Source organism: Chanos chanos, chromosome 2 (genome assembly GCF_902362185.1).
Source record: "Chanos chanos chromosome 2, fChaCha1.1, whole genome shotgun sequence".
In the NCBI taxonomy this organism is placed as follows: Eukaryota; Metazoa; Chordata; class Actinopteri; order Gonorynchiformes; family Chanidae; genus Chanos; species Chanos chanos.
Window position 1 is genome coordinate 53,271,018 of NC_044496.1, and position 12,311 is coordinate 53,283,328.

A 12,311-nucleotide genomic window follows, 5' to 3' on the forward strand; every position below is an offset into this window, starting at 1 on the left:
TAGGGAGTTGGAGGGGGGGGGGGGGGGGGGGGGGGAGCTGGAGGGAGGTGGACCTCAGATCAGGTCATCACCAAGGGACCCGAGCCTTTAGGCACATTCCCAAAAATGAGTCTTAGCAGCTCAGGTAACATATTATGGTGTTCTCCTGCAACACAACACGAGCTCTTAAATCAGTTTTTAGACAGGGTTGACCAGTGTCATAAGTGCCCACCAAGAGCTTCCGCAATCATCTGCACATGCTCTCACACAAACATTAAAAGACCTAAAATCTCAGGCATGTTCATTTGACCATGTAATGGCCAGCGTGTAGAAGAACACCAGGCTCAGATATGATTCAGTACGCTGCTGGCATATCAGACTATGTGATTTAATGCCCATGAGAAAAATATACTCTGCCCTCCCTGGTGTATTTTACTGCAAAATGACAAGAGGAATTGCGGAACATACTATTCCGCCGTATTTAACCTAAACATCATCTCGCAGCTCCGCTTTGAAATAACAGCTCGACTGAAAATGGATTTACGCAGTACAAGCTTGGGGCTGTCACATTATTTCTTCCCTTTCAAGTTTGCCTCGGAGCAGACTCGATGCGGCTAAAACCCCTTTAGCCTTAAATCTGCCTCCTCCATGCCCCCCCCCCCCAATCAACTAACACAAGATTAATATGAAACACTGACGCTGTCTCAAGGATTCGTGACCGGCGCACTTTGTCTATGCGCCTAGAAATCTTCAGAAAGTTTACATCGAACCTTACCGCTCAGATAATACGTCCAAAGCGTTTTTGGTACCTTTTGATGTGAAGATCCTAAGGACAGATGTCTATTTGAACAGAAAGCAGAACCCCCTGAGTAGGGCTCCTTGCCAAAACTCCGCCTCATTATTTTGACTACCAAGGCCATTAAGTAGGTTATGCTCCACTGCTGACAGAATCAGGTACGGCATTATAAACGCCCCGTCAGGAAATGACACGGAGCCCGGGCGCTCCTTCTGTTCTGTGCACTCAAGAGCACTTTTGGCTTTAAAACTCCAGATGTATCCTTCTATTAACATGGAAGGCTACAAAGTGGAAAGCAAGGAAAAAAAAACAACAAACAGGTTTAAATTTGACCGCTGGTCCACCTGCTAATGGCAAGTCACCAAATCTAATTCCAACCAGACTTTCTGATGAAGAAGAATAGACAACAATTCTTTGAAAACCATTAAGTCTTTCTAAATGAGTGTCTCGGCTCTGTTAAGAATTTCGTTGTCGTGTCGCTAAGTTACCACGTACCGGAAGGCGCTTCCCAAGCTAAAAGACATTTCTGTTGGTATTAGTTTTCATCTAATATGTTTCTTGTTTGGTGTTTGAATTCCCAACACAGACTATCAGCACTCTGTTTGTGAAAGAAGCTCGTGTGTCTGGTGTCTACTCCTGTCAATCCAGCAACGAATTTGGTAACCGAACACTGGAATATCCATTCTACGTGGATGGTAAGTAGGTCAACCCTCTCTCTCCCTTTTTAAATAGGTACAGTTGAAATTTCAATGGGAAACGCTTTGCTGGTTTTTACGGTTATAGCAAGGCGTACTGTAATACGATTTCATTCACTTTGTATTGACCTACACATATGTAATGAATCGCTTCGCAAACTCAAGAATGCGCAGATTGGATTGTGCAATAAAGAGAGCAGAGGGGGGCATTAATTGAAACCATCCTCCTCTGCAGCAGGCCAGACTAGAGGACAGAACAGGCAAAAAAAAAAAAAAAAAAGTCTTCTGCCATATGGCACGCTCAAAAGCTTGGACTGACGCTGCTCGACTGTACCGCACCGCTGGCCGCACAGGTTATTTCTCTTCTCCAATGGCCCCGCTGCAACGTGAATCATTTTTATATGCAGTCGGCCAGTTCGAAATGTTCCTGAAATGGAAAAAAAAAAAAAAAAAAGCCCTGTATACCAAGTTATGTAATAGAAAGCAAATCATCTGTCAGGCAATGCAAATACTGCATATGTTTGAGAGCAAGGAGAGAGCTGAATTGGAATGTGTGGCAGATGAGGTTCAGAGAGAGGGAACAGGGGGACAGGGCCAAGTCGGCGACTGGAGTAATAAAGAGCGCCTGGCGGATGCCAAGCGGCCCGAGAGTCTGTATTAGAGTAGAATGCCGTAGAGAATGTGCTGTGCTGTTCGTTGACTACAGATAACTGGGAGCGCAGGAATGCAGGAGAGAGAGAGAGAGGGAGAGAGAGAGAGAGAGAGAGGGATGCAATTGTAATAACAGCTGTCTTCCCTTATGGAGCACAGAATGCTCTCCAGCGCTGTGAATAAACAAGCGTGCTGGGACTCCCCTGAGGCCTGGCCCCAGCCTGGTTCCCATTGTACTGCTGCAGGTCGGCCATCGCCAGCGCCATCCGCCCGCAACATGCTTCCAATTAGTAGTGATGAAACAGGAAATAACTGCAAATTTGACATTCCTGGTATGGTGATGCACAACGTCGTTTCTTTGGAATTTCTGGACGAGAAACTCGGTCCAAAAGCCTGTCTCAGATAACCTCGCGGTGGCTCAGGGTGTTGGAGGGTTTTGGTCATTTTGGTCACACGTTTAGTTGGGTGTGTGGTCTGCTTATTATGTCTGCTTAGTTATAGGAACCCCTTTTGAAGGAAGTTTACTGGCTCTGAAACATTCCAACCATTTGTAATCCCATGTCCAATGAATTATAATCTGTGCCCACTAGATCACCAGCAGCCCTTCGAGATTGAGCCAGTGGAAGCCATTGAGGGGGATGACATCACGCTGACCTGTCGTGGAACACGTTTCCTGTGCAGTGGGCTGAGCTGGTACGATCCACAAAATGGCCTGGTCCAGAACGTCAACTCAACCCTTGTGGTCCAGCCTTATAGTATCTCCATCTCACTCAAACTGAAGAACGTGTCCAGGAACCGCACGGTGGCATGCAGAGCATTCAACCCTCTCACCAACAAAGAAGTCAACATAACATACACCCTCACCATCAAACGTAAGTGGCTCTTTTATAAAAATCGAGTAACCTTTGTGCCCTTTGTGACAGTTGGCATTGTTCGCTGGCCAAATGTGTCATCACCATTGCAACATATTTGGGATGAGAGTGTTCTGCTACTCAAACTCTTTTACTTTATTACAAATGCTCAATTTTGTAGACACAGATGAAATTTAATCCAGTACTAGCAATGGATTTTCAATGGAGAAACTCATTAAAAAGTGAAATCTAGTCAATGATGGGGATTAATCTGTGTCTAGAAACCTGCCTGTGTATGTCACAGAAAATTAAGGTGCTGCACATATGATGTTGTCCTTTTTTGGGGGGCAGTTTAGGTATGCACAGAATAGAACTAGCAATGGCAATCTGGACGCGTACTATGAACACATAGTTATCTCAGATATAACATTAAGTCGGTGTGTTTGGTGTATGTAATCTCTATCTGATTCTCACAGAGAGGAAACCACCTTTGGTGCATCACAATCTGACCAATCAGGACGCAACCAGCGGGAGCACTCTCACCCTGGCCTGTCTGGCCGACGGTGTGCCCAAACCTTATATCACATGGTACAAAAACAAGATACCTGTGACCAAGGGATCAGGTAGGAATGGGATGATGATTCCAATAAATAAATTAATGCTTCATGACTCATATATAATCCATTCATTATTGTGCCACAAACGCTGTAAAATAACTTATCTTATTACGTATGTGATACCATAACCAATAACATTTTGAAAATGTGGGGTAAAATGAATCTCAGATCACCTTCATCTTGAAAGTTGTTGATGTAAAAGTTGTGAATGTGTAGTGCTTGTAAAAATGTCTTCAGACGTGGGAAAGTGCTTCCAAAGCCACTGCACAAGCAATATTACGTCTGATCGTTTAACGCCAAGTGAAAACTGTGATGAAAGTGAAATGGTGAAAATAAACGGGTCGTTGTGATGATGGCAGGGATCACGTTCATGGATGACGAGTATCTGATCATCCAGAGACTGAAGAAGGATGACGAGGGAACGTACGAATGCGAGGCCAAAAACACCGAAGGCCTGGCCAAGTACAGCGCAGTCATCACGGTTGTGGGTGAGTCAAGCTGTCCTTGCCTTAACCTCCTTCTTCTTTCCTTCTCCATTTCATCAACCTGCTTTTCAAGACCTTATCCGTTTATGTACGCAAGATCACAGCTGTAAACCGCAAAGCGCGCTCACTGGAGCACGTATTGCAATACGTGACGAGACTTCTCACAGAACTCCTCAGTCTTCTCCCAGAAGCTCTGGAGACTCCCATGTTTTCAGTTCAAGAGAACAAATAGCTTTAGCTGAAACTTCAATATTATAGTTGTCCCCCGAGACAGAGACTGAGGTTACCAGGAATGCTAAGCAAATTCCAGGACGCAATTTTATGATGGGGGTTGTAGTGAAGGTCTCCTCACATGGGAATTGACCTTGGAGAAGTCTTTCAAGAGGTTTACTAATGGCTGGTCGTGGTTAGTCAAAGAGAACTTCCCCTTAAAGGAAAAGGAGACCTGAACAAAATGACACATGCTCTGAGAGCAGACACAAGCTCAATGGTCGGCCAGAGGTGACCCTTGCTGGCCCTGGCACATTGCTACATCTTAACCCTCACACCAACCGAAGATCCCTGAACATTATACCTCATTCTTCACTCTGCATTTATTTGCTGGCAAAAAAAAAAAAAAAAAAGCTCTTTAACAAACTATGTTATATGAGCTATATGGTGTTTCGAGTTTACATTAAAATATAGCCAAACTCTTTCATTCAGGCAGAACAGGAACTATGTTTTTTTTTTTTCTCTTGAGAAAATGAGCGTTTCTCATGCTTTATGTTGAGACTGATTGTTGGTAATCTTTAGAATGGATCACTGGATGTAGAGAATGAGGTAAATGTGAGATAAACAAGCAATCATATGCTATGCAAAACCTAAGTAAACATACAATGTGTATTATGTTCTCCTATTTAAACATTTTGTCAAGGAATTTAAAAGTTCAACATGTGTTCATCGTAGCCCTGGCCAAAAGCCCTTACTGTAACCGACCCTTTCTTTTCAGAATATTTTATGAATTTCAGTACCTTAGTACTGCATAATTATGTGAAGGTTTTGATGGTCATTTGAAATGATAATGAAATATTTAATGAAAGTTTAAATGGTGTCTTGACTGTTGAAATTGACTTATGTTATTATCAGGGGATGAGGGGAAACCGAACATTGAGGTGATTGTGCTGGTGTGCACGGGAGTGGCCGCCACTTTCTTGTGGCTCATGCTTGTTCTCTTCATCCGAAAACTGAGGAAGGTAAGAGCCGCTCCCCTTGACATATACTTGTCAGCGTGAAAAAGCTTCGGGAGATTTCATTTCCTGTAAAGCCAGAAATAGCCAACATCACTCTGAATCATATCGTTATGTTTAGAAACACAGTAAAACCCTGTGTCCCTGCAACCCTGTTACCAGAACAGCCACACTTAACAGAACACATTACCCAACTCTGTTAAAGATTACACTGAATGTTTGCACTGGAAGTGGAAATTACAATATATGAACAGCATACAACTTTATTAGCGCTTAATGAAGTAAACATATTAAAGCTTAACGTAGCGCTACGTTAGCCGATGAAATTTTATGGAAAACACCACAAAAGACCTGGTCATTAATGCATTTTACTCCGCCTGTAATGTTACACGGTCTTTGCAGCCCAGCTCTGCGGATATCAAAGCAGGCTACCTGTCTATAATCATGGATCCAGACCAGATGCCATTGGATGAGCAGTGTGAGCGTCTGCCCTACGACAGCAGCAAATGGGAGTTCCCCAGGGACCGTCTGAGACTGGGTGAGTCCATGACTGTCCCTAGGCGTTAGGCATCCACAAAATATTGTTAACGCACCGCAATCATGGTATGAAACAGCATGTGATGGTGTGAGCTGCATGTGATTGCATGTAATTTTTGGTCAAATTCCTTGACCCAGAGCTGTCTCACATTTGAGTCGCTGGAAACCAAAGGGGGACTTCAATCTTCCTCTTCTAAAAAATGAGAGTAATATAGGATAGAACCACTTCCCACGACTGAAGAAATGCTTAACATCAGAGCACAGTGCTATTGACAGTGTACATTCTTTAATGTGAGATTTTAACCTCAGTTCTACCATAAATTTTGCTGTTTACAACATATGGCCTAATCTAATTAGTCCTAGACGTGTGCATTCAGTGGGATTGTGCAAGCCTTTCCTTGATTTTTTCTACAATAAATTAATCTGTTTTCTGAGGATTAGGAAGACGGAAAGCTTTAAAAGTGTAAATTTACATGACTATTAAACAATCCGCCCTCTGCGTATTCCGTCTTCCCAATGATAAAATACTCGTCACAATTAACTCCAGATGCCTGGACGCTGCTGCTCCTGCATGTTCCGGTCAGCTCTGGTCAGTCTTTTTAGAAATGCCCAGCCTTTTTCTGGAGAAGAGTGTATTGCGCCATTATTTATCAGCGACCTGCCGCTGTCGTCCGGTCTTAACTGGCCCATAAATTCCCTGTGGAGGGCCAGCCAAGCGGCCTGATCCCCAGCAGGCTGTTTTAATTATAGACCCATATCTCCTCTGACAGGCCATCAAGCCTGATTTATGAGGCTTTAGGGCCAAGCAGACTGATGTAGGATCGTTCACCCAATCAGTCCCTCGCTTTCTTTCTTTCTTTCTTTCTTTCTTTCTTTTCTTTCTTTCTTTCTTTCTTTCTTTCTTTCTTTCTTTCTTTCTTTCTCTCTTTCTTTCTCTTTCTCCGTCCCTTTCGCTCTTTCTCACCGTTTGTCTTTCTCTCTTCCAGGTAAAACTTTGGGTCACGGGGCCTTTGGGAAAGTGGTGGAGGCTTCTGCGTTTGGAATCGACAAGCTCTCTACGTGCAAGACGGTGGCAGTCAAAATGTTGAAAGGTAGTCTGTGGTTTGGAACATTCACCTTCTGGATACTGAACATCAAACTCTGGCACTCTGAGGAAGAGAATTTTTTTTTTGGCTTTGCAGCAGGAAGATGCAAAGCCATCGTTTCCATTTATCGTTGTGTAAATGCATGTCAGACACACCACTCAGTTTGATACCTGAAACTAGGTACCACATAATCTCTCATTCGTTAGAGCTGAAAAATTTCTCTGGCCAGATTTCTGTCGGTCCAAAGCACTGATTCTGAGCAAGTAACTTTTTTAATTAATTTGATTTTTTTTTGTTGTTGTTGTTGCTGACATAAAGCTAAAGGAGATATCTCTTGCCATTTCTCTGTCAATCCAAAACACTGATTCTGAGAAAAGAACATTCTTTTTGTTAACGTTATCCAGAAACCTGTCATTAGCAGATTATTGGTTCCTGATCTTAAGACATTTTCTTTTACGGTTCACGTGAAGACATTACGGCCCATGTGAAGACAATTAACAGTTGCACCGAGGTTACTGCATTTTTACTTTAAAATCCTGAAGTCCTCTGAAGAAATGATAAACTGCAGACCTGAAGGGACAGCACAGAACTGCTGTCCAAGTTTTTCAGGTGGTGACAGGTTCAAAAGTGTAAAGCACAATGGGCAAACATACATGAATAGTCTCCTGGTGCTTATCAGTGTCTCCAAAATCAGATTTCTTTTTTCGCAATTACTCTTATTTGGAACCGTCAAAGTTTCCACGTCAGCAGTGGCTCTATGAGAGGCAGTGGTCTGTTGTTCTAATCAAAGCTTTTGTTCTAAGTTTGTCGAAATCCAGCGGCTCCTACTTGTACAGAAAAATTTAAGAGAGCCCAATAAACATTAACCACCGAACCCAAACTCAAATTTTAAGAACACTTAAGAATACTTTACCCATCACAGTTAAATAATCTTTTGAGTGAAATGATTTTTCCTCCCGTGTGTTGTTTGATCTGGAAAGAGTGTTGCCTCTAGATGGTATCTCACATTTTGTATTAATCAAAGGGGAAACTGTCTCTCTGGATTCACAATTCACACCGGGTCAAGTCATAATGAAAAGCGTTAGACTTCCAGCTGAAGTCCTGCGTGTTATGAAAGCTGCAGTTTGGGGTTCGCTGATACCACAAGCATGCTGAAAGTGGAAAGACAAGCCAGAAGACCAACATGGCTTCATTTGACGCACCAAGTGAATGACGTTTCTAATTAAAACAGCGCTCAAATTTCAACTTCACGCTCAGTCTTTCACCAAAAGCATTGTATCAAGCATCACCATAAAATATTTTATTAGTCTAGAAACGTGTGATTTGATCTCTGCCAAGTACAGCAAACTCCTACCAAGAAATTAGGGTCTTGTATGTTTCCCCTTTCCAGAAAACAAGGGGGCTGACTTAGTGAATTGTTGGTTTATGTTGAACGTGGTTCTTGCGTGTCACTTTGACGGGCTTTGGCTGCAAAAAAACCCTGACGTGTTAAAAAAAACAATCTCGCTCCCTGGCTTCGTGACCACACAAGGTCACGACCAAAGCAGTCTTGACTCACTTATCTGCCCCTCCCAGTGCTCGTTATTCTGAGAACAAACCACAGTTTCTTTTGTGGTAGAAGACTTTCTCAGTGAGTTTGTGAAAATTCTCATGGGTGAAACTGTTTATTTAAGAATTCGCCTAGGTTTTTTATGCTGTAATGTTCACATTATGGGGGGAAAAAAATGTAGTTGCATGTTTTGTCAAAAAAAAAAAGAGCTTTATTTATAGGAACTGGGATTTGTTTTCTACCATGTAGGGAATTCTCATTATTAACAATGAAGCAAGACGAATCTTATAGATTCTGATAGATTTCGAAAGAATATCTTATTCCGCCTTGAGCTGTAAAAACAAAAGTCAGCCTTTCACCCGTGTGCTCCGGGAAAAACAAACAGGAAAACATTCATTTTTCAAACGTTGTGGTTATCTACATAGCTCTTCACTGAATCTGACTCCACTTAATATTGCGTTCATCTATTGTAATCTCTCCTTGTTTTGCCCAAATAGGAGGAGCTACAAACAGTGAATGGAGGGCCTTGATGTCTGAGCTGAAGATCCTAATCCATATCGGCCATCATCTGAACGTGGTGAACCTGCTTGGAGCATGCACTAAGGGTGGCGGTAAGGGACATATGATGAAGGGTGACAGACCACTGAGTAATTTTCATAAGAAATTTGGATTCTCAGTACACTTAAGCGCTCCATGATTATCTAAATAATCTGCGGTTTATCAACTTTTTTTTTTTTTTTTTGGTTTCTTTTTTTTTGAAAATGTGATATGAACAATCCACTTTTCAATTTACACTGATTCCCCCCCCCCCCCCCCCCCCCCTTCAACAAAGGTCCGTTGATGATCATTGTGGAATACTGCAAGTATGGAAATTTATCGAACTTCCTTCGAAGCAAACGTGGCGATTTTGTCGTCTATAAGGTAAACAGCAATCACAGGACGCTTTCGATGGGACAGCAGCTGATCTTTGCGCTCAGTAGTAGTTTCTAATTAGAGGGGGGGTTTTTTTGTTTTTTTATCTCTTTCGCAGTCGCAGGATGGCAAAGCCGTGCACTCGGGCTCGGGGCTGGACCTGAGCGAGCTCATTAAACGTCGGCTGGAGAGCGTGGCCAGCACCGGAAGTTCGGCCAGCTCCGGTTTCATCGAAGATAAGAGCTACTGCGACTCAGAGGAAGAAGAGGAAGGTAGGGACTGAATGTCTTCCTTCCACACACACACCCCTTTCTAAACCCCCCCTCCCCCCTCAACCTCCGCCACACCCCAACTCTACTCTCAAGGCTCCCCCGATTGTTTTTTCCACCGAGTCTGATAGGAAACTTCCTGTGGGATTCATAAATACAATTGATATTTAATGAGAGTATACTGTCACCCACTGCGCTGAGAGCCTTGTGTTTTTCGTCTCCTTTAAATTTCCTGCCCAGACCTGAGAGCTGGTCAGGTCCTCCTACATCAAGTCCTGTTATTTCTGGTTTGATAAACTGTTTACTCAGGTGGGCCACTGGAAGAGACCCACTTACCCAGACCCCCCCTGACATAGCATCACTGACAAACCGCAATGTTTCAGGCTACTTCTCAAAACAAGAGTGATATCTGGACGATTTTTTATTTTAATATTATATTCTGCCTTCACCTTCACAGTATTTTCAAAACAAAACAGTTCAGAAGGCGAACTATAGTGAGGGGTGGTTTAATTCAATGTGACAGTTAACAAAAAACCTTTATAGCTTTTAAGTGCATAGTACATTTTCTCATTGCATCGGGTTTCATTGTTTTACGGGGACAACATTTTTGAATTTGATAATAATCTTTTGTCCTTGTTTCATACAGAACCAGAAGACTTGAACAAGAGGGTCCTCACAATGGAAGATCTGATTTGTTACAGCTTTCAAGTGGCGAAAGGCATGGAATTTTTGGCTTCACGAAAAGTAAGCATTTGCTCAATTTACTGCCATTGACTGCGTCAAAAAAACAGTTTAAATCGAAAACTTTTGGACATGAAACAGTGTATTGTTATGATGATTAAGAAATCAAAGTGTTTTTTTTTTTCTTTTCATAAGTAGAGATTTTTATTTTGCTTGCTGTATATTTTTTTGTTTGTTTGGGTGATTAAAAACACAGCCATAAGAATCATATCTTGTTTTGGCAGCTGTGTTGCGTTCACAAAAAAAAAAAAACCCACTCGCAAAACACAAGCTATATGTTGTTGTCTCTGGCAAGCAAAACCATACTGGACATTTCCCATTCAGACGGGGTGTCTCAGAGGCGCACTCTCACAAACACAAGCAGAATGGGACTAATTACACTCTGGCCCGACGTGGTGAAAAAGTTGGTACAGTTAGAAGTTTAACCTGGACACCAAACACCGCGGATTCAGAGAGTCTCTGAGAACTATCCCACATGTTCAGCGCTCTCCAGCTGCACCGCATTATCACACCTTTACTCCATATGTTTTCATGGACACTCTCTGCCACACACGGTTTGATGAATGAGCGTGGGTATTGTGTTTCTTTAAATTAAATGAAACTCTTGTCTCTCTCTGTCTCTCTCTCTCTCTGTATTCTGGACTAGTGCATCCACCGTGATTTGGCAGCTCGGAACATCCTGCTGTCTGAAAATAACGTTGTGAAGATATGCGATTTTGGACTGGCCAGAGATATTTACAAAGACCCAGATTATGTGCGGAAAGGAGACGTGAGTGTGCAGCGTTATTTTTGAAACAGCATGAAATACGTGTGTGTGTGTGTGTGTGTGTGTGTGTGTGTTGTTCTTGAATATAATAAAGAGAGAAACATTCAAAAGCACTTAGCTTGAGAGACACGTATAATAACAGACATATAACTCTGCCTTGGCGAGACAATGCTCTATTTTGAAAAGAACCGCTGTAATTTTGTCAAAAACAAACACTCTCTGACATGTTTAAGTAACTTTAAAGCATAGTTCATAGCACGTTTCCTCAGGGTCTCTCCCAATGCCATACAGGCTCAAAATCCAAGCCCATTATTTTAATGCGGCCGCTAACTGTAACTGGGTTACTGGGAAACTGGGAGGAGTTTTTCATTCAGGTGAGCTGGGCCTGCAGCTGAATTGGAGGTTTTTATCTTCATCTTGGTCCACAGGCTAGACTGCCCTTAAAGTGGATGGCGCCAGAGGCCATATTTGACAAGATCTACACCACGCAGAGTGATGTGTGGTCTTTCGGGGTCCTGATGTGGGAGATCTTCTCTTTGGGTAAATATCAACGCTTTCCTCAAAGGGCGCTAGTCACATATCCTTCACCATGTTTTAGCCGACCTAGTACATCCTGACTCACAGAGACCGTTTCACCAGCACTGTAAATTATGGTGCAAAGGAAAAATCAAGCAAGACCAAAATTAAAAACTTTTCTCCTTCTCTATGTACTCTGTTATGTCCAAACATCTTGATTTAATTTTCATCTAAGGATTGGATTATGACACAGTCTAAAAACATTTACGAGTTTGTTTTTTTTTTTTTGTTTTTTTTTTATGGTTTATTTTCACAGTGATTCGCTTTCTAAGAATTGTGTTATTTACACATAGTTGTTTCATTGAAAAAAAAAGAAAAAGATTAATCTGTGCTGCTTACTTCTGACATACAGATTTTTCTTCTCAGATATTTTGTTTGATTTTACTGCGCATGTTAGACCACTTAAATGTCCTGTTCTTCGTGTATTTCCTGTTCAACTGTACACACATGATTTTAGAGTATGCATTCCCATACATGCTTTTACCAAAGCACTTCAGAACATGCAGTCCTTTCCCAAAAATGAGAAACATGGCCTGTGAAGTGCCCTAAGCTATCTCCTCTTTCCAATGTGAAAGT

General features: G+C 42.2%; 1 protein-coding gene across 1 annotated transcript in view; it reads left to right on the forward strand.

Moving 5' to 3' along the window:
* Positions 1-12,311, forward strand: part of kdrl (kinase insert domain receptor like) — a 46,483-nt gene that overhangs the window by 21,723 nt on the left and 12,449 nt on the right. Inside the window, 13 exon segments of the mRNA XM_030793107.1 lie at positions 1,362-1,470; positions 2,712-2,993; positions 3,449-3,595; positions 3,949-4,077; positions 5,200-5,306; positions 5,703-5,838; positions 6,824-6,928; positions 8,969-9,082; positions 9,304-9,392; positions 9,502-9,655; positions 10,299-10,396; positions 11,040-11,162; positions 11,588-11,699. Of these exon segments, the coding sequence (XP_030648967.1) occupies positions 1,362-1,470; positions 2,712-2,993; positions 3,449-3,595; positions 3,949-4,077; positions 5,200-5,306; positions 5,703-5,838; positions 6,824-6,928; positions 8,969-9,082; positions 9,304-9,392; positions 9,502-9,655; positions 10,299-10,396; positions 11,040-11,162; positions 11,588-11,699 (1,705 nt within the window).